Source organism: Halichoerus grypus, chromosome 14, assembly GCF_964656455.1.
Source record: "Halichoerus grypus chromosome 14, mHalGry1.hap1.1, whole genome shotgun sequence".
Lineage (NCBI taxonomy): Eukaryota > Metazoa > Chordata > Mammalia > Carnivora > Phocidae > Halichoerus > Halichoerus grypus.
The window spans coordinates 57815148-57837860 of NC_135725.1; the positions used below are offsets into that span (position 1 = coordinate 57815148).

Genomic DNA, 22713 nt, shown 5'->3' on the forward strand with positions numbered 1-22713 from the left:
GCTCTATGTGCAGATGACTTCCAATTTCCATCTCTAGCTCTATCATTTTAAGCCATTAAAAGATCTTTATTAATTTCTTTAACTTACAAAAGTAATGTATGTTAAATGGGGATAATTAAAACAATACCAAATGGTTAAAATAGAATGAGTCTCTGACTCTCCTCTGCCTTTCTCAGGCTGTTTTTTGTTTTGTTTTGTTTTGTTTTTGTTTTGTTTTGTTTTAAGATTGTATTTACTTATTTGAGAAAGAGACAGAGAGAGCATGAACAGGGGGAGGTGCAGAGGGAGAAGAGGGACAAGCAGACTCCCCACTGAGCGGGGAGCCTGACTTGGGGCTTGATCCCAGGACCCCGAGATCATGACCCCAGCCGAGATCATGACCCCAGCCCAAGTCAGACACTCAACTGACTGAGCCATCCAGGCACCCCGCTCAGGTTGATTTTAAGAATGTAGTGGCTTTTCCGGATTGCTCTGTATCTTTCCTATCACTCTATTAAGTTGTTACATCACAGCAAACAGATTTAGAGACATGCTTCTTGAATTAAGAGTTTATAATGCAAGTCAGAAAAGGTTAAGTCCAGAAAAATATAGATCTTTATGTTTGCACTGCAACTTATGCTTTCAAAGCTTTTTCCTTATTGTCTCATTAAATCTCTGACAATCCTAAGAGATAGAAATGGCAACTCTTTTAAAAATAAAGGCTTTTTTGTTTTTTGAAGAACAGTTTTAGGTTTAGAGCAAAATTGAGGGGGAAGGTACAGAGAGTTCCCATGTACCCCTGTTCCCACATATACATAGCCTCCCCCATTACCAACATCTTCCACCATGTAGTACATCTGTTATGACTGATGAACCTACAGTAATACATCATAATCACCCAAAGACCATAGTTTCCATTATGGTTCACTCTTGGTGTTGTACATTCTATGGGCTTGGACAAATGTAAAATGACATGTATCCATCATTATGGTATCATACAGAATATTTTCACTGCTCTAAAAATCCAGCATCTATTCTTTACCCTAATTTTATAGAGGAAAAAACCCTGAAATCTGGTAGAGCTAATCAGCTCCCTTAAAGTCTCCTAGCCAGGGCTAGGTCCCAAGTGTCCTGACCCCTTTCTACTTTACCTCATAAAAACATCATACCGAAAACCACAATGAGCAGCAACACTAATGGGAGGAAGGCCAGAAGCCAAAGAGAACTCAGAATGTTGACACATCAGTGATCATGGTTTTACCTTGGGGAATGTGAGAATCATTTTGTTCCCTTGCTTCTCTTTTATGGTGAAAGTGAGACTGTGGGAGAGCTCTAAAAAGGAAATAAGAAACAGAAACATATCTGATCGGTGTGATGTCATTCTGTTTTCAAAGAAATGTTCTGCCTCCCCAAAGCTACAGGGCTCTGCAGAACTTGAGATGAAGTGAGAAGAACTGAGTCAAGTGTGGCCACCAGTCCACTTCAAAGCTTGGGGTGCCTAGCAGGAACAAGGCTGGCCAGATAGGGGGCACCCAGGGATCTGGCAGCATTTCCATAGCCAATTCATCTCAACAACTTGTTGATGTGCATACCTGATTGAAAAATATGGGAATTATGAGGTAAAAGCTATATCTCTTGGGTAGGCATAGATGAATCATATCATCCATATTCCAAATGATATATGAAAATAGTAACTCTTATGTTAAATGCATTTTACCACAATAAAAAAGATATATATCTTGAACATCTTTCCATGCTAGATCTTATATTAGATTTTATCTCCTCCTCCTTTTAAAAGGCTGCCGAAGAGCGCCTGGGTGGCTCAGTCAGTTAAGCATCCAACTCTTGGTTTCCGCTCAGGTCATGATCTCAGGGTCTTGAGATAGAGCCCTGCAGGGGCTTCTTTCCCTCTCCCCACTCGTACGCGTGCTCACTCTCTCTCTCAAATAAATAAATAAATCTTTAAAAAATATAAAAATAAAAGGCTGCCTATAGGTATGTTGTGTTATGGATATATCATGATTTATTTAATCAGTCCCCACTGATGGAGATTCATGTTGTTTCTTTTCTTTTTCTCCTCCCCCACCATCATAATGTTGCATCTATTACAACTATTATGTTATAATATTGTTACTATTTATTTATTTATAGCTACTATAATATCTTGTAAAAAAAAGTCTTTATACACTTGTCTATTTCTTTAGTTTAATAAATTCCTGGAGGTAGAATTGCTGAGGGGTCAATGGGCATGCACACATTATATCGCCAGCTGTTTTTCCAGAGAGCCTGTGACAATGTATACTCTCAGCAACAGGGTGCACAAAATTTGAAGTCAGAAAGACCTAGATTAGATCTAAGGACAGCTGATTGTATGACCTTTGGCGAATTACCTTTCTTAACATTCCTTTCCTTTCTAGGGATGTAATATTACCCACTTTACAGGGCCAGTGTTAGAATTAAATGAAATTATGTATGTAAAATGGTTCACAGCATGCCTGACACATATGACAAATGGTAGCTGAGTTTTGTTCTGTTTTGTTTTATGCTGCTCTCTCCTCGTTTACTTTGTTTCCATCTAGTCTACAGTATTCATCAGTCCCAAATTCCCTAGCCACTAAAAAGGAGTTGGGGATACTGACTAACTTAAGTTTTTCTAATCAACAGCAAGAGATATTGCCCTCTTCCTGAGTCTCAGTTTCCTAGGAAAGCCTTGAAGCCAATTTCCAGAGCTCTATCTTTAGTGACTAAATCACAAAGAGACAAACTCTCCCCCTCTCAATGATCTTTCCTAGAATCTTAATCAGGCCATGTTTATTCCCCAGAACACTGTCGATTGGGCCATTTCAACAGCTGGCCTTTCTGTTCTTTAAAATAGGACACTGCATTAAGCCCTGGAGGCTACAAAGGGCCTATGAAAAACAGATGGGAGACAGACCCCGAGACACATGTGTCCTGGGACACTGGGGAATCCAGGTTGAATTCCCTTCCCTGTGTACTTCCACAGTCTGGCCTAAAAGCAGAAGGGCTGGAACTGGATCATGGCTTCTTAGGACTTTAAGTTCCAAAAAGTATTGATTTGGGGTTGAAATTAACCAGGACCCAGTGACAGAAAAAGCCCTGTGACAACTCTCCAAACTGCCAAAAGGGGGCAGTGTAGTGTTATGCTTAAGAGCATAGGCTTTGCCTTCACAAGTGGGTTTGAATCCGGGCTTTGCTATTAGCTGTGTGACCTTGGGTCTCACTTGCCTTCTTTGTAGATTAAGAGTATACCTTCTTCATATTGTTGAAAGGATTAAATGAAATGTGTGTCTGGTGGCAAACACACAGTAAGTGCCCATAAACAGCAGAGCACACATCACAGGGTGTATAGTTGAATATGATATAGTCAGATATGACATGGAGTAACTAAGTAAAGGAGGTAAGATTGAATTCATTCATTCATTCATTCATTCATTCAACAGATATCTAGTGAATGTTTACCGTGTGTAGGGCACCTTGCAAGGCACAGGAGACATAATAGGAAGTAAAAATAGATATGATCTCTGCCTTCATGAAATGTGGCCTTCAGAAGGACCAATATGAATAGAATAATCATACAAACATATGTGAAATTATAAATGTAAAAAGTGCAATAAGGAGAAGGCCATTGACAAAGTCTAGAGTTTGAAGGAAACCCTCTGTGATGAAATTATAGCTGAACTAAGATCTGAAGGATGAGTAAGAGTCAACCCAAAAAAGGTAGAAGGTAGAGGGAAAGCATTCTAGGCAGAAGGAAGAACATGTGCAAAGGCACTAAAACAGAATGGACCCTGGGACATCAGAGAAATAGAGGAAAGGCCAGTAAGGTTGGGTGCAGTGATGAATGTAATTTGAGGTGAGATGGGGAAGAAGGCAGGAGCCAGATCACAAAAGGCTTTGCAGGCCATGTTAAGGATTTGAGGCTTTATAATAAGAGCAAGGGAGAAGCTGTTGAAATGTCAGGGGCTGCCCTGGGCACCCCTACTACTTGGCAACACTTTCCTCTGATATTTCCTTTCATGGGGGATAAAGGGATAAGGGCTTCACACAATTCCTGCTGTGGCCACCCAGGAGAAGGGAGCAAAAAAGTAATCTGCAACAGGTCTCTTCTCAAAACAGAATGAGGCCCTGTGAATCCTCATTGCCCAAGGAAGAACTAGGCATAAAGAGGAATGTGAGTGGGGCATTCAGGGCTGTGAGACTCTCATCAGAAATCCTCTACTGGTGATAGGCTGTCACTGTGGAACTCCTAATGTTTTCTGACTGTTGCATGGCCAGGTCCCTAGCCAGCCTCCACATCTCAGACTTCCTGCCCCAACAGATTCTCCACTGCATTGCACATGGTGACTAAGGGATTAATAGCTATTAAGATGGTGTGGTAGAGGTACAGCACTCCTGTGGGCAGGGGTGGGTCCAGCTTTGCAAGAAGCAGCTCTCAACCTCTGTGTGCCTTTCTGGTTAGCTGGCTCACAGCACCCATAGTACATGCAGTATGTTTGTTGGGGGCACACGCGCACAGACGACAGTCTCCACAATCTTTCCTTTGTAAGGAGAGAAACTAAGAGTGGAGATCCTAAACAGCACAGGAATGCTAAAGTACCAGAAGGTGATAGCTCTGTTCTGGCTCTCATAGATTTTTTAACTTGGCTGGAAAGAGAAAAGGGCCTAAGAGTGCTAGAGCTGCCTGCCCCACCCCTCCTCCAACCTCTCCCAACCCACAGCCCAGCTAAACAGGAAATCAGGCCTGGGTCCCTGCCAGGGCCCAGGCTGGGGCAGGAACCTCAGGAAACAAGTGAGAAAGACCGTCTTCAGCATAGAAGAAGGCTGCTTAGAAATCCCTGGGAAGGTAAAATAAACCCAGCCCCTGCTGAATTCTCTCCCAGAGGAGGAAAATACTTGACCTGCCTTCACTCTCTAGCATGGTCAAGCATGGGCCTAACAATTCAAAGAGCAGACCCAGAGCTTCATGGGAGAGAACAGACTCCAAGTAAGGACCCTCCCCTCAGAGAAACAAAGGTCTGCAGTGAAGCTGGGGGTGAGTGCCTGGTCTGCAGATATCCTAAGGCTATCTTGGGCTGATAAGGAAGGAAATGATGGTATAGGATAAGGGCAGTGTTAGAAAAAGTGGGCCTAAAGGAGAAAGGCCTAGGGATATCTGTAATACCTGTTTGGGGGCGGGGGGCAGGCGGTGCAGGCAGACAAATGACAGGGGTTCTTTGCTATGCAAATGTACAGGAAAGTCCTGATTAAATAATGGACTGAGGCTGACCAGCAATGGCTGCTCAAAACATTAGGTGAAAGGCTGAAGGAAATGTGTGTGATGGAGACATGAGGCTAACTACACCACTAATTAATCTGAATTTCACAAAAGGCAGGATAACCATGTGTCCTGTGCCTCCTTCCTGATATGATGCAACAGGAAGTACTCAGCACACCTCAGAAGTATTCTTCACAAAAAAGTTGAATCTGAATCTAATCAAACCTTGAGATATAATTACCAGTTTGCAGAACTGGTTGGCAGAAATACAAGAGACAGAGAGGATTATAAATGAAACAATTATTCAAAATAATCCAGTGGGTGGGGTATAGGTGAAACAAGATCAGCTCTGGGTTGATCACTGTTGTAGTTGGGTGAGTACAAGGGAGTTCATTTTACTTTTTCCTCTACTTTGTATATGCTTAAAATTTTCCATAACAGAATATTTTTAAAATATGAAGGTCTGCAGACTAGAAACTACCTTCTCTAGTCCCCACTGGGAGAGTAGTAGCAACGTGGACCTTTTCAAATGTTTCTTGAGCCCTGAGTGTTGGCCTATGGGAGCTGAAACAGCAGCAGAACACCCTCCACCAGCATCAGTACTGGGGCTTTCCAGGAAGGCCCCACTCTACCAAAAGAACTCTACAGCAGTCATGACAGGGAGGGGCAGAGGCAGGACTCCTCTAGTCAATGGAACCCCTTTGGGAATCAGTGGAAGCACAGAGCACTCTAGCCTGAGTCATCTCTAGCCTAGTCTTATCATGGCCCTGTAAAGGAGGCCAAGGACTCTTCTCATTTGATGATGAGAAGAATAAGCCATCTTTCCACCCTCTCCTGTAAAAGCTCCCTTGGGAACCATAGACAAAAAATGGAAAACACCAACCCCTTAATCACCATCAACCCTTAGATCAGAAATGATACAGTAATTTGCAGTTCATTTTCATGTACTTGATCTTATTTGTTTTATAAATAGCCTGAAAGAGTTTAGGAGCTTGGCTAAAAGTGGTTGGTAGAACTAGAATGTACCCAGCCAACTTCCTACCACTGTTGTGCACAGCTCCTGCCCTGAGACCAGTGCCCCTCACTAGCGCACCCTGATCTCCATAGCCCCTCAAGGATACTCAAGCCAATTCCTCTCATGGGAGTTCCCTGAGACTGCCTCACTGCTGTAGTTCAGTCCCTTGGCAAATAAAGAATCTGAAACATGAGGTTCCATCAGGAAGTGGATAGGGAGGCTGATAGATGGCTCCTGACCGGTTCCCTTTGGTGCCACTGTTTGCTACCTTGACTATCACCTCCCCACTTAGTCTCCTTCCTTGACTCCACATAATTCTCCCTCCTCTTCCCCAAACCACTAACCACCACCACTATCTCCCCACATCATTATCCCCACTTGGCCTCTCTCTGAGCTTATGATATCCTCTGAGCCAAGGCTGGAAGCAGCAGGACAGCTGAAGGCAGAGAGGACTTTCTGGAAGCTGAAATCCTTAGGAAACACCTTTGGGATTTGCAAGAGGTCCAATAGAGGCTCTTCTTACTAGCTGTTGCAATCTACATGCCAATGTGGCTACTGGCCTTCCCACTAGAGGCAGGCCAGCCCCTGGACAGAATAGCTTGTAGCATTTGGCTTTTCTGGTAAGAAGAATGTGAACCCCATGCCTGATACACAAAGAACAAGACATCCAGGCTGGCACTCTCCTCCCTTCAAGAGCTCCAGATATTTTTTTCCATCTCCAGGAGGATGTGTGCAAGTCATACAATGTTGGAAGACTCAGGTAGGAGCTCTTCTTCAGGAGAGTCAAAGTGCCCACTAAATATTACACATCACAACTCTATTAATAGCTTCTCCAGCCTCCCAACAAAGCTGGTAGCACAGTCACCGGTTATGCTACCTATGGGAGAGAAGCTGGACAGCCTTCCTATGTTCTCCTATGTCCTTCCCTCCTGAAAACTTACCTAATGCTGCAAAGGGAGAGGAGGAAGAAAGGTCAGTTTGTAAGGGATTCAGACTACCAATTCTGGGAGCCCCCACCCCACTGGGGAACATGAAGCAAGTCACTCAATGTCAGGGCATTCAAGGTCCTTCTCATTCTATGGTCTGAGCTAAACATTACTTTTTTTTAAAGATTTTATTTTATTTTATTTTTTAAAAAAAATTTTATTTATTTATTTGACAGAGAGAGCCAGAGAGCACAAGTGGGGGGTGGGGGGGTGGCAGAGGGAGAGGGAGAAGCAGGCTCCCCGCTGAGCAGGGAGCCCGACGCAGGGCTCGATCCCAGGACCCCAGGATCATGACCTGAGCCGCAGGCAGACTCTCAACTAACTGAGCCATCCAGGCGCCCCTAAAGATTTTATTTTTAAGTAATCTCTACACCCAATGTGGAGCTCGAACTTAAAACCCGAGATCAAGAGTTACGTGCTCTACTGATGGAACCAGCCAGCTGCCCCAAACATTACTTTCCCATTGGAGCCTTACCTGACATCCCCAATCTAATGTGTAAGGCATTATTATTCTCTCTCATGCTACCTTGTTCTTGTCTTTTCCATCACTTGTCATAGTTTGTAATTGTGATTTTGTTAGCACACTTCATTTGTTTAGTGTCTGTCTCTCCCATTGGACTGCCAGCTCATAAAGGCAGGGACCATGTTTGCTTTATTCATCATATTATTCCCTGTGTCTGGTACAATGTCTTGCATATAGCAGATTCCCAATGTGTGTTTTTTTTTTTAAAGATTTTATTTTTAAGTACTCTCTATACCCAATGTGGGGCTTGAACTTACAACCCTGAGATCAAGAGTCATATGCTCTACTGATTGAGCCAGCCAGGTGCCCCTGACAATGGTATTTTGTGAATAATGAATGAGTGCCCCCATCCATGTATTCCCTTGAAATCTTCCACAATTCCCCACAGGTACCTTCTATTCCACTCACTAACTCCCAACCACTCATTCTCCTCTGGGTCTCTACTGGTCCCATCTAGAGGACTTCCCAACATCCTCTCCTTTTTTACTCATCTTTAAAGAAACCAGCTGCAGTAGTTCTGTTTCTTCTGTAGTTCTGTTTCATGACAGAAAGTTTCTTTTTTGCCAGACTATAAGTTCTAGGGGCAGAACTATCTGCCAAGGAGTTAAAAGGGGCATTGGGGTGATGAGACTCACAACATAGCACATCAAAGTGGATCCCTCAAATTAGGATATCATATGTATCAAGTTATGTGCTAGAGGTTATAGAGGCTTTGGGGTTGGTTGAGAGCTTACTATTATGGTCAGGGAAGGCTTCCTGGAGAAAGGGCGTTTATATGGTCTTCTGAAGGATAGACAGGAGTGGGATAGGCAGAGGAGGAGGGCGGAGAGAATTCTTAAGAGGAGAGGAGGCCTTGGGGTGCCTGGCTGGCTCAGTTGAAAGAACATGTGACCCTTGATCTCAGGATCATGAGTTTGAGCCCCATGTTGGGTAGAGAGATTACTTAAATAAACTTTAAAAAAACAAAAAGGAGGAGAGGAGGCCTCAAGATACCAATAGACAAGAGGAGGTGAGGGGCCTGGCTTGACCTACTAGAAAGAAAGTTGGCATGAATGGTACAAAATATGGCCACCTGGGAGGGGCAAAGCTTAGTGTAGATGCCTCAAAAGCCAGTGTAGAAGTTTAAGTTGATGCAAAAGAACTTAATCAGGTCCCAAATTGTAAGGGAATATCATGGGCCTGGGAGTCAGGATACCTGTGTTCTAGTCTAGGCCATGCCAACCTCCAGCTGGGTTAAGGCCAAGCCTATTTACCTTTCTGGGATTCTGCTTGCATATCTATAAAATGAGCAAAAATGACTTTCCCAATCTACTTCACAAGGTGCTTCAGGTGCTTTGGAAACATCTTTTCATCTACCTTAGAAAGGAATTTACAATAAGGATAACTGCATCCATAAACTTCACATTCTAAAGAAAATGTATTTGGACCTCAGAACAGGTAGAATGGGGAGTTTATACCTAATTGGAGGACAGAAAAGAGTGCATGAAGAAGGTGGCATTTTTGTGATAGGCTTGAAAGATAGGAAAAATTAGCAAACACATATTAACAGAAAAGTAGGAGAGTTGCTACTCATTCTACAGTGGATTTTTTAGGCATGTTTATATTACACACACATCAATAGAGCCACGTTTATTGCTAGAGTGTTGTTCCTAGCTCCTACTTTAGTGTGGCATTTTGCAGAGGGCAACATGTATTCCAGTGCCCTGGCCTCTGGCCCAGTTTAAGAATTGCTACCACAGGGAACGGAAGGCAATGAAGCCCAGAGATAGAAGCATGTTCACACTCCCAACCCAAAGGCCCTGGTTCCTCCCTGTGAAGCCACAGGTAATATTAAGCCTGTTTTTCCTTTCTTAACTCCAGTTCTTTAGGCATTTGAAACCTTAAAGTGCTTTCCCTGCAACTATTTTTTCCCCCAGGCTGAACAGCCTCAGTTCTACCAACTGTGCTCACATGGTGAGGTTTTGACTCCTTCCTTCATTCCAGCCACTTCCCCTCTTGAATAATGGCATCAGCATAGAACACAGGACTTCAGATAGCACTGACCTGTCACCTCCAAGGACCTGAACTCCTAGGACCTGAATGCAGCTCAAGAGCACATTAGCTCTGCTCATGGCTACATCACATAGTAGACTGACATGAAGTTTTCTGTCCACATAAATACTAGCCTCTGAAGGTCTACCCTAGCCTACCCAATCACATAGCCTCACCTAGATTCAAATTCCATATTGCTGAATTCGGCCAGCTACCTCTCTGAGAGTAAGAATCAATTACATACATGTGGCATAATTTCTAATCAATATGAAACCACCATTTCCCTAGCCCCAGTGGACCCTTACCTGTATTAGCAGCCAGCCTAGCCCAAGATGTGATTCCACGTTCTTGCCTTGATTGCACACTGCTAAGGCAAAAGTCTGCCCTATTTCAGATGTCTCTTGAGTTCAATATAACAACAGGTACAGCTATTAAATATGATCATGAAACCTCAACTGGTAATAGTAGAAGTGCAATTATCAATATTATGGATAGCGGCTGCCCCACAGTAATCTGCGCCAGTCAGATCGCATGGAGAGGTCTAGTCCCCAGGGTGAAAAACTCAAAAAATCCACTACAGCAGCCAGGATAACTGGAGATTTGGAAACCAGTCTCTGGGAAAATGGTAGAAGGAAAATGCAGGGCTTGGTTAGCCTGGGAGAAAAAGAATGCTAAGGCTGTAGAGTCCACAGTAGGGCCTTTCTTCTCCAGTAACTGCTGGCTTAAGGGTCTGCTCTTGTAGCCTCTTCCTTCTCCTTAATCCTTTAGTCAAGGGTTTATAGTTTCATCTGAAGTGCGGCCAGCCACTTATATGGTACTTATGAGGTCTCTTCCTGAATCTGCCTCTTTTCCCCTCTTATTCTCGCTCAGCAGAGTCAAGGTTACTTCCTCTTGCCTGGCTTATTTCCAAAGGATTATTAAATTTATATGAAGTCAATACTTCAAAAATCCATGCTGAATATTAGGGCAGGAAAGATCCGTTTTCTCCATTTATTTTTTAAAGAGCCATATCATAAGACTCCAGCCCGTCCGTGAAACAGATTGCTGAGCTGCCTAACATCTCCAAGATTCCTCCTTTCCTGTGTTCTTTGCCTAGGATAACTATGATGACTCAGGGCTCAGGGCTGCCAGGATGGCAAGCAGGAACGATGTCTCCCCTGCTGAAGACTATGGCAGACATGGATAATCAACTATATCATTCTTTCTCACTGAACCAGGACTCTGCCTCAGAATCCACCTTAACACAAGCTCCAGGCAGCCACTACTGATCAATGGGCATTGGCATAAAGGGTGAAACCTGCTTATCATTCATGCTTTATATAGCCCACAGAGTAGGGAGTGTAAAATGATTTTGTGGGAATTCCTCCTGAACTGCTATGACCAGGGGGCACATTTAATGGTACTACAAAGGAAGTGCTGAGGCACCTACCCAATCAGGGAATCATTTTTTTTTTCAGCTTCAATCCCAATTGAGATGGGATTCCTTCTGATGAGAGATTTCTTTCTGATGACTATAATCTTTATATTCTCTCCTGCATAGCAGAACACAGAAGGGCAGAGCACAGCCCACAGCTACAAAGGAGAAACAGAACTGAGGCAAGCAGCAGCCACACAAAGTAAAGTACTAAATGGGTAAAGTGTACGTATATGAATTATATCTCAATATCTCAATGAAGCTGTCAAAAAAAGGTTAATGGTAAAAATACTGGTTTCACCAGACCAACATTTAGTAGAGGGACTTGAAAGGAAGTAAAACCCCTTTAACATTATCATGAGAAAAACTAGGCACTAGGTATTTGCTTTTGCATTGACCAAAGTTCACTAAGAACTTCCTGCTGATGGCAATAATGGACCCTGACACAAAGCAACAACATCCCATTACAGACTAGCATGGAGCAAAATGGTGTGGATTATAAAAGAGGCTCAAAAGAACTGGGAAAACTATAAATCTAGACTGAATCAGAAGAAAGACTAATTTCTTTTTTTTTTTTTTTTTTGAAGATTTTATTTATTTTTTTGAGAGAGAGAGAGAGCAGGGGAAGGGAGAGGGTAAGAATCTCAAGCAGATAAAAAATAAAAAAAAATTAAAAAAAAAAAAGAATCTCAAGCAGAGTGGGCACTGAGCATGAAGCCCCATGTTGGGCTTGATCTCACGACCCTGAGATCATGACCTGAACTGAAACCAAGAGTTAGACACTTAGCCAATTGAGCCACCCGGATGCCCTGAGAGACTAATTTCTAAGACAGAGTTTCCCAAAGAATATTCCACAAACCACACTGGTTCTGTAAGATGTTAATAGGTGTAACATGAAAAAGGTCCCATAGTTACACAAGCTTGTAAAACACTGAGTTAAACAAAGCTGGAAAGGTTTCTTTATTGCAGGACTTCTCAGAGCCTTTAAAACACTAGTAAACATTGTGATGGGATAGAGTGTGTAGTGAATTTGTCTATAGATCATTTTTAGTCCCCCATAAAGTATCTCAAAGGATCAATGTTTCTAAGGATTATACCAAAGGAAATGCTGGTCTAAGCCATCCTTGGCTCAGGGCTTCACCAATTCCTTTACAAGGATAAAACTGGAAATTAATATGGGGAACTATAAATCATTTATAATTTGTACATAATTATGTTTAACTTAACTACATAGTAAAGTACATATAGTTCTCACTCCATGATTTAGATGCAGTTAATTCAATAAATCTTAAAGTACCCCTTCAGGTATTGTTTTAAACAGATAGATGGGATAGACTCTGGTAATGACAGTCAAGAATCTGGTGATGAAAACGGGCAAAACCAGGCTAGGTACCATAGGAGCTGGGCCCATTTCTGCCTGGGCGTGGCCTTTTGTCATAGTTACACTCCTCAGGGCTAGAACGGTCAAACACCCTTTGTGGCCATTAGTTCCATCTTATGCACACACATATATCATCATCATCACAGAAACTTAAAATTGACCCTCAAGAACCACAACCAACTAATCCTCAATTTGACATCGCTGAATAACAACATGCAAATACATATCCGCTTGAACTGGCTCCTAAGAAGGTTAAGACCTAGAGTGAACTCCTACTGGCTCCTGTCTACAAGTCCCCCAGGCCAGACCTCCTGGGCCTCCTTTCTAGTGGACTTCCCCTCTCAAGTCCCTCTCTAGAGCCCAGGAGTTCACTTGGCTGCCCCACAGTGAAGCCTCTGGGTCATGTGCCAATTTCTGAACTCCAGAGCAGAGCCGGATCCAAAGCTGGTCCCAGCTCTGCCTCCTTCCTTCCTTCCTCTGGCCCAGATGGCCACATTCCCACTAGAGTCTCCTTAGGAAACAATGACTTGAGAGCCTGCTTAGCCACGCCTCTTGCTTTCTTCAGCCAGCATCTGTGGGTATCTGCTGTTAGCCTGATTCTCCTCTTCCTGTCCCCTTTGGGCCTCCCTACACCCATTCTCCCAGGGTCTACTGGAAGGCATGAAGCAGCTAAGCCCAAGAAGCTGAGTCTCCTATAACCTTCCTAGACACAAGGCTCCATCTGCCCTTTCAAGGAGGGGAGTGAGTCCCTGAGGTGAATCAGGTTTAAGTTAAGAAGGCTCTGGTTTCCATTTCTTTTTCTTTCTTTCTTTTTTAAAAATTTACTTATTTATTTGAGAGAGAGAGAGAGTGTGCGCACATACAGGGGCAGAGGAAGAGGGATTGAGAATCTCAGCAGACTTCACACTGAGCACAGAGCCCAACACAGGGCTCGATTTCCCGACCCTGAGATCATGGCCTGAGCCAAAATCAAGAGTTGGACACTTAACTGATTGAGCCACCCAGGCGCCCCTCTGTTTTCCATTTCTTTTCACTCCGAGTGATAGTCAGTAAAAAGCAGCAGGCAGCTGAGGGCTGGAACTGATTCAGCCCGACACCCAGCTACCCACTGAAGCACCTACCTACAAAGACTATACTTGGAGCCTTTAAGGCAACAAGTCACCTCTGAGCGATCTCACTCCAGAAGCATGCTCCCTTGGCATACCCTGCCTGGAAGATAGCAGCCTGGAAACTGCTTTTTCCCTAAGTGCAGCTTTCCAGGCTGGTGTCAGAGAAGGCAGGTATGTGTCCTTTTCCATTCTGACTCTTGAAGGTGAAGCAGAAACTCACACATCTATTCTAAAAGAAATCAGTGAGGGGCGCGTGGGTGACTCAGTCAGTTAAACATCTGGCTCTTGATTTCGGCTCCAGTTGTGATCTCGGGGTTGTGGGATAGAGCTCTGTGTCAGGCTCAGCACAGAGTCTGCTTCTTCTGCTCCTCCCTCCGTGTGCGGTTTCTCTCTCAAATAAATAAATGAATCAAATCTTTAAAGAAAAAAAAAAAAAGAAATCAGTACAAGAGCCCAGCTCAACCAATTAGAGAGAAAACTGTTATAAGCTTAACCAGGATAAAGGTAAAAGGCCAGGCCAGAAACTGCAACATAAAACACTCTCTTAGCCAACAAAGGATTTTACTTTTCCTTCATCAAAGTGCTGCTGGGAAACAACAACAACAACAACAACAACAACAAAACACCATTGCTCCTTGCTGCCACCAATTCACTTGCAATTCACCAAAGCAGGTTTCAGGGGAAAAATATTCACTGGCAGGTGAGCACATTTCTCAGTATCCTTTTGAGGCTGTTGGGGCCAGAATCACTCTGGTCCTTGGCTTTCCAGTCCTCCTGAGTCCCTCATAACCCCAAGAATGCAGTTTCAACAGCAGAGCAAAGGAAAAAAAGTAGCCTTCTCAGAGAGAAGCTCCCTGAAGCCAAGAGGTACACAGACTCCCTCCCCTCAATTTCCCACGGTGGTGATGGTGCCTCTTGCCTTCCAGATATCCATGCTGAAACCTGGGAGTCATCCTTGACTGCCTACCTCTCCACCAGACCTCTAAACAGGTACCATATCCTGCTTATTCCACTTTATTAGTATCTGTACATGAGTCCCTCCTCTCTTGCTGCTTTAGTGTAGGCTTTCATCATCTCTTTCCTGGATTTGTACTGCACCACCTCCATTTTAGTTTCCCAACCTCCAATCTCACCTTCTCCCATCTCTCATCCACTCCTGGAGTGATAGTCCTAAACTCAAATTTGATCATGTTATTCCTTTAATTAAACCCTTCATTCATTCAAATGCGCCCTTTTGTTTCTTTCTCCATGCTCTTTGGCTGGAACGCTTGCCCTCACCTCATCTTATTGGACTGCCAAGCTGCTAGTCTTCTTCTAAGCACCAGTTCAGCGGTGTTTCCTCTGTGAAGCCTTCCCTGATCACTTGATGAGAGCGCTTCCTATTTTCCTTTGGCCCTGCTTGAGCTGGTTCTTACTTCGTGCAGTGCTCACTACCTGTAGCACCTCAATCCATCTTGACTGTGTATATCCCTGAAGCAAGCAAGATTCTGTGTTATCAAGCCCGGCGCAACATCTGGCAGAAAGTAGGTTCTTCGTGTTTGTTGACTAAAGAGAGGAGTAGTAAAGGAGAAGGGGGAGACCTGAGCAAACCTGATCCTCGCTTTGCAATATACGAAAAGAGAGAAAGATGTGCCTCTTCCCAGAACCTGAGAAATACTACTGGGTCATAAGCCACATGGACCCACTAGGAGAATCTACCCTTAAACTGAAAAGTCATCTGACTACAAGAAGGCAACTAAAGGCTCCCAGACCACAGAATACACATAGGTCAATTTTTCACAGTGGCCTCCTGCTATCTTTACAATGTTCTCTCTGCCACTTTCAGGAGCTGCTATGACCTACTCACTGAATTACTGTCTTGACCAACCCCATCTCTGACTGTCAAGAGGCAGGAGGAGTCTGAGACATCTTTCCAAAATCATGTGGTCAAAGGGTCAAAACTTCAGCATTCCTCATCTTCTCCCAAGGGGCACTATTTTTCTCAGGAGCACCCTCCATTGATTTCCACTCTTTCCTGACATATACCTAAAAGTTTCCTATAGCTGTTTGAGCCCATCCTTTTCCTGGCCACCTACTAGAGAAATCTCACTTGTCTCTATCCTTAAAGTACCCGGAAATGAGCATATGCTCGTGAATTAAACAAATGAGTTAACGGATAATATCGGTTTCAAGGAGGACAGACTAGCATTTCTTTCAGGCATACAGAGACCCCATCTGTTGCCATATGCTTTTTTTTTTTTTTTTTTTTTTCTGGTCTCTTAGGTCTCTGAGAGCACAGGAGATAAGATTTTTTACCTGACATAATTAAGTCCTTAAAAGCTCCATTTGGGTTTTTTTGGTTTGTTTCTTGTTTTGTTTTTGTTTTTGCAACAAATCTCTTCCTCTCCAATTGCAGCCAAAGAGAAGACATAGACTGTGAGGCTGCACCAATCAGCCCAACAGACAAATAAGGCCAGAGAGCCTATCCCTGCTGCTCACATAAGCAACAGCCCAAATTCAATCCAACTGCTCAACAGAGAGACTCGGACATCTGGGAGCTTCCCTAGATCAGTGAGGTGCATGTGTGGCTTGGACACAGAACTGAGTAGAAGGTAGGCCTATTGCTGGCAGTTTCTTTGGGAAAATCTGAGTGGTTAGAAACACTCAGGATTGTCTAGAAGATGAACACAGCAGGAGTGGAGCACGGGGACTAGGTCTCCAAGAGGAATTCTCATTCCTTTCATAAGGAGACAGGAAGAGCCCCTGGGGAGCTCTCAGTGATAGGCCCAGGCCTGGTTCAGCTGCTGAGATGCACCCGGACCAATTAAATAATTGTGATGGGAAAAGAAGGGAAGCCACTCCTTTCAGGCAAACTCCCATCCCAGACAGGAGGCTCCACGCAGCTGTGGCAACAGCAGCAGCAACAGCAGGGCAGGGATCTCTTCCTCTTCCTCCCACTAGCTGCGAACTCATGCTTAAATTAGCACCTTGGAAACACCCAGATCTGCCGGCTGTGCCTTCTCTCCCAGCTCCTGCCACTCCCTTAGGCCTCCTTTTCAAGCTTGAGGTTCTCTTTCAAGTAAATAAAATAAAAATAAAAATCTTCTTTCCCTAGAAGAGCTTTTCAAGTAAAGAATGCCTTCTGGATCCTTTCCACCACTATGGGCTAGGGAGGGTTATTTTAATGATGGGGTCCCTGTGCCAGGCCTCCATCAGCCCAGCTCGGGCCAGATGGTGATACCAGCATTGCTTGTTTCCATTAGGGCTAAAGGAAACAGCCCCCACTCTGCCTTCAGAGGGGCTCACACTGAAGGAGTGAGCATGAACAATAAACTTCTGCCAAACTGTATCTATGTTGCTAACTACTGTGTCCCCAATACCTCGTGTAATATCTGGAACAGAGCAGATACTACATAAATATCTGGTGAATGAATTAGCTAAAACAGTGATACCAGCTCCCTATGATAGTCCTTGGAAGACAGAGTGAGGAGCTCTTGTTTAAATTTTAAAGAGACAGTTTGTCTTCATTTCATAAATGAGAAAACTGAGTCCCGAGAAGAGGAGAGACTTCCTAGAGGTCTCAATAAATAATGGTAAAAAAATGAAATAGGTCACAGTTGAGTCCAAGCCTGGGACCCTAGTTTTTATGGTCTACCCAAATACCTCTAAAGAACCACTTTGCCCTTCTCCTCTGTGGTATACCGTTTTGATTCCTTATGCCCTGAAAAAAGGCTCTTTTGGAAACTCCATGCAAGGGTCTGCTGGTCTCAATAATACACAGAGCATTTAAGGAGTTCCGGGGATCCTCTAGACTTCAACCTGGGAACAGACTTCAAGAGGCAGAGGTCTCTGGGGCAATGTCTATGCCCCCAAATGGAGGGAAGACTGTATTGATGCTTCCAAAAGGCTCTCATCAACCTCAACAAAGTATCCTCTTGCAGAGAAGGGCTCCTTTAGCCTTCGAGAAAAAGGTCTGAAGGCAGCCTTTTCTGATAAGTGCCTTCTTGCATAAGCATTTCTACTCTAGAGTCACAGAGACCAGAAGCACCTCAGGAGTTTTCTGGGATCACTATTCACTCAAACTATCATTGAGAACTTTAGGCAATAACAAAGGCACCAAGGACAACTAAGAAGGCCTTGTGACCCCATTCCTCCCCCCCTTTCCTTGGACAACTATTGCCTACCTTCTTAGGAACCTGAGATGGGAGGCAAGAACTAACTCATTGCTTTCTTCTCCTGACTCACTTGGACCTCCTCCTCCTACTTCATCCACCCTCCCTTTTGATTCTTGATTAGATGCTAAGAACTGGAAGGGCAATCTAGTTTGACAAACCAGGCTGGAAAGATAATCCAGAAAGGAATGTTAAAGTTAAAGTTCTTCCAGTTCATGGGACAGACTTCTCATCAGGATTTTCTGGCCGCCAAATATTCCAATGATGGCATTAGTCTAGGAAAAAAGTCCATCAGCATCTCTTTCCCCACTTTCATATTGTATACTTCTGTAAAGCTTCTCTGTTTGGGCTTCTAGAACTAAGTAGTCATAAAAAGGGGGAAAGGCCACTTATCTCCTGATAGGTGGCTCCTAATGATTCTCTCTACCATCCCCCAAAAGGTGTGGCTTAGAGTGGGTCATCGGTCCCTGCCAGGGTCTGTCTGGTCTGCTGTAATGGGTAGGTTACTTGCTCAGGAAGCTACAAAGCACATCTTTAACCAGGGGCCCAAAGGCCCAAGAGTGGAACCTATTCCTCACCTCTCTATCTAACATAGAAGGAGGAGCCTTAGGGAGCCCCAGATCTTCAAGCTTTGGAGAGCTCTGCTCTGCTCCAGCAGAGCTTAGAGAATAGTGCATCCACACCTTCAGGTTCCTGGCCTGCCCTGTCTCCTTCCAGCTCCCCTTCGGGCTCCAAGGAGAAGGGAGATGGAAAAGTGAACAGAGCAGGGCACTCCCTCCCTTCCCCCTCTCCTTATATCAGCTGGCTAGGCCTCGGCGGCGCCTCTCGCCCAGCTGCCCACCGCCGGGCGTACAAGCCAGTCAGGTAACCCCCCTGAGCGGTGGCCATCGGGCATGGTCTCCCCTAGGGCTGGCCTCCGTCGCCCGTCTCGCCCTCCCCCTTCCATGCCCTCCGCGCCGGCAACGATGACATCATTCCTCCCAGACTCCGGGACCGCGGACAGGCAGCAGGATGGGCGCCCAGCAAAGACTCAATGCACGGAGGCCGAGGATGCTGGGGGCTCTTCCGAAAGGGTGGGCACTGGCGGCCCCAGCGCGACCCCGCCCCCTCTCCCGTCGGTTCCCGAGCTCTCTCATCCGCGCCCCTGTTTCTCCACCTCCCCGCTGCTCTCTCTCCTCCGCGACTCCGGCTCTAGCACCCCCCTGCCTAAGACTGCCTGCGCTCTCCTCAGGAGAAGAACGGAATTCAGGGGTCTTGCACCGACCCTCTGCCCCCACCGGACCTTGGTCCCGGCCCCGCGTTCCCATCCCTAACCAGAGAACTGGAGGGCTGGCCCCCCTCCTCCTCTGCCACCCTATTCCCAGTCCCTTTTAGCCTAATTGCACCTGGCCCACAGGAGGCATCACAGGCCTCTAGGGCTAAGCGGCTCCTCACCTCTCATCCCAGCCCCCTGGGCCTGCCAGCGGCGGTGCCCCATGACAGTTCCTTTCCTTTCCCAGCTAAGGGCCTCCACTAGCAGTGTGCACCATTGTGCCCCAAACGTTCCATCCGACGGCCCTCCCCGTAGCTCCCTTGGCCTGTCTCTGCTGACGGTGCCCTGAGCCTTTACAGGCCTCTTTGCTGTTACCCCGCGTATTTCCCCACGGTTTTCTTGTTCTGCAAGTCCTCCCTCCCCCCGCGATGCGATTTCAAGGCTCCCTTTGACCCATTCTAAGGCGTCCCCTCCGCAGTTACCAAGGCCTGATTCCCTCCCTCCCCCTCGGGCAGCGCCCCCTCCCGGTCCTGGCCTGCCCGCCGCCCGCCCCCTCACCAGCGGCTGCATCTCCGAGTGCGCGGTGGGCACCTGGAACCGGTCGATCTCCTCCATCATGGTGCCGGCGGGCGAGAGGGCCAGGGGCCGGGCGCGGCCAGGGACGCCGACGGGACCGCGCGGGGCGGCGGCCCCAGGAGTCGGGTGGGTGGTGCAGACTAGGCCGCCCGGGACGAGTCGGGCGGGCAAGCGTCTGGGCAGATGGTGGGCTCGGGGCGGGAGGTTCGCTGGCTGGCTGAGCCCGGCGTGGCTCCGTGGGCTTGCCTTAGTGCTACCGCGGCTGTGGCCGGGCAAAGCCGCAGGTCTTGCCTCGCCTCCTCCTCCGCCGCCGCCTCCTGTCAGCAGCTCAGCCACTGCGGTGACTCGGCAACTCCACTTCCGGGTCCGGGACACCGCCTGAATCTGCATTATTCATGAGGAGGCAGTGCCTGGGTGCCCCAGCCCCTCCCACATGCCGGAGTTCTACTGCGAGCTGCCGAGGGTCGTATTATTCCTGAGGGGGCGGGTCTTAGTGGAGCCGGAGGTTCCCCGCGCGCCCAGCCCCGCCTCTCCCTCGAGCCGGGAGGGGGCGTCAGAGGCGCCTGCGCCTTGGCTAACGGTTGGTTGCTGGGCAACCGCGTCAGGGAGGAGCAGATTCAATGCTGCAAGGGCGCGGGGACCCACAACGACGGCTGTCCCCAAAGAACCCCTGCGACTGGGAATTGAAGTGAAAAAGAATCCAGATTTCCTGTGCGTAATCGAGGGGACAAACTCCTTGTCCTCAGGCAAGAGAGCATTTTGCAGGTGTTCCAAGTATTGAGGTGTTTCCTGCTTCTTCCAAGATGCCCCAGAAACAGCCGCCTCGTAGGCAGGTAAACACACATCCCGACTGCTCTCTCCCAGTGACCTCTGACCTTCGCCACCAATGATCACTGATCATACTTCTACTGATCCTTCATTTTCTTTTCCCTGTTGACCCTTAACCTTCTCTTTCCCTGTGACCCCTGGCCTGTGTTCCCACTGACCTCTAACCCTGTCCTTTGCCCCTCTAATCCTAGCTTCCTCTCCCACACTGCCCCTGCCCCACTATTTCCACTTGTCGTCCGTCCCCTTTCCACTTGTTGTCCCCTCACCTTTCCATTCCCTCTGTCCACTCATACCACAGACTCTCCTGACCAACTTATCCTCCTTACCCCCCACCCTCACTCCCACTAATGCATCCCTCATTGCCCTCACATTCTTGTCCCGAAGAAATTCTCTTTCCAGCCCTTTGCTGTATGCCCAGTGCTGGGCTAGGTGGGGACACAGGCCTTTGAGAGCCCACAGGAGTGCAAGAGAATTGTACAGCAGACACAGAACACATTATATACAGGAGTTTGGCTTAGATTTTCTGTGCTGGGCTACTTGTCAAGAGACAGAGGTCAGGTAAAGAGGAAGAGGAGAGAGACCTTTTGCCCATTCTTGCCTGACCTCCTACTCACACACCAAACACTGGCCCCTGACTATTTCTGGAGTCTCATGTGTCCCTCTGCTGTGAGCTCCTGGGCCACTCCTATGACTCATTCAGCCATGTGAACTTTGGGTCCTTGTTGCCACCTGGCCAGATGTCATTCCTTCTCACAGGAAACCCAAGAGTTAGCCCCTTCACCCACCAAGTACAGAGTTCTACTTTCCTCCCCAGAACACTCTGGAAGGTGAGGTAAGGCCCAGCTTCTCAAGGATCCCTCTGTGGTTGCCACTCAGTCCTTTAAGAATTCATTTTTTTCCCAACCCTTTTTGAGTTATCACCTTGGGACTAATATGCAGTTTCTGGCTCTGTGAAGCAGGACTTCTATTATTTATTCTAAATTTTCCTCACTCAGATCTAGGTATTTTGAGGTTTGGAGAGCAAACCTGTGTCCATGATGTTTGTGACTTTACATATTTTGGTCTGGCCTTCTCCATATTAGCCTTTGCTACTTTGCTTCTTTCACTGGGCTTTCCATAGCAGGTGGACTCATCTTTCTTAGATCTCTGCAACCATGAGGAGGCTGATATTCCTGTATGGCCATGCCCTAGTTTTATGTTGGGGTTGAGCTCTGTGTTGAAGCTCATGTATTGTGCTTGGGCCTACTGACTTTATTTACATGAAGTTTGTTTTAAATTCAGCATTACTGATGTCTTATTCACATACAATGAAATGAACATTTTAATTGTACATGTTGACAAGTTTTGAAAAATTTATATAGTTGTGAACCACCACCACGATTGAGATAGAGGATACTTCCTCTACCCCCAGAGTTTCCTTGTGCCTCATCCCAGTCAGTTCTCCCCAACCCCCCACCCCCAGATAACCACTGCTTTCTGTCACTGCAGATATTTGTCTTTTCTAGCACTTATAGTTTGAACAAGCTTGGGGTCAGTTTCTCCAGCCCATTAGGGGAGACATTAGAGGCTAGTTTCACTGAGAGCAGAGAGAGGTGACAGCAGACAGGAAGCAGAGAAACCTGGGTCAACTCACCCTGTACATATCAGCACTGCCCCCTGGAGGGAAGGGTTGTTTTAATATTGTGTAAATATTGGTGTGTGGGGTGTGAGAAAAGGATGGGTTGTGCTAGGCTGTATTCTTCAGTCTTTTGTCTCAGTGAATGGCAATCTGGGTCAATGGTGATCTGGGCATAGGACAGTCTAGAGAGGTTGGAGAAGTTGTGCCTTTCCTCTGGGAACTCAGTTCAGTGGGGGACACAGAACACAGGCATACAAAGATAAAAGAGGATGGGATTCCTGGGGCTGGCAGGAAGAGAGACATGCAGGTTGGAGCAGTAGAAAAGCTTCAGGGAGGTGGTATCAATGACTTGGATGCCTGCAGTGGAAAGGGAAGGTCAGGATGGAGCTTATTAGGGGACAGAGAAGAGTTTAACTCCATTGTTCGTGTCACTCCACTGATCAGACCTTTCAATGGCTCCCTCTTGCTCTCAGGATAAAGTCCCAAAAGTCAGACTTGTTTTGTATGGCCTGCAAGGCCTAGCACGGTCTATCTAGTCTTGCTATCAACCCTACTTCAAATTCTACTATTGTTCT

The 22713-nt window shown here is 46.1% G+C and overlaps 2 protein-coding genes across 7 annotated transcripts in view; one reads left to right on the forward strand and one right to left on the reverse strand.

Moving 5' to 3' along the window:
* Nucleotides 1–20179, reverse strand: part of FAM219A (family with sequence similarity 219 member A) — a 52045-nt gene extending 31866 nt beyond the window's left edge. Inside the window, exon 1 of one of the 6 annotated variants that reach the window (XM_036081374.2) lies at nucleotides 19675–20179. In XM_036081374.2, coding sequence (XP_035937267.1) covers nucleotides 19675–20082 — 408 coding nt within the window. In that variant the 5' untranslated portion in view covers nucleotides 20083–20179. The remainder of the gene's footprint in view (nucleotides 1–19674) is intronic. The other 5 variants (XM_036081377.2, XM_036081375.2, XM_036081379.2 and 2 more) reach the window with 5 other exon arrangements.
* Nucleotides 20180–20470: 291 nt separating this feature from the next.
* Nucleotides 20471–22713, forward strand: part of DNAI1 (dynein axonemal intermediate chain 1) — a 65694-nt gene continuing 63451 nt past the window's right edge. The window contains exon 1 of the mRNA XM_078061398.1: nucleotides 20471–20525. Coding sequence (XP_077917524.1) covers nucleotides 20496–20525 — 30 coding nt within the window. The 5' untranslated portion in view covers nucleotides 20471–20495. The remainder of the gene's footprint in view (nucleotides 20526–22713) is intronic.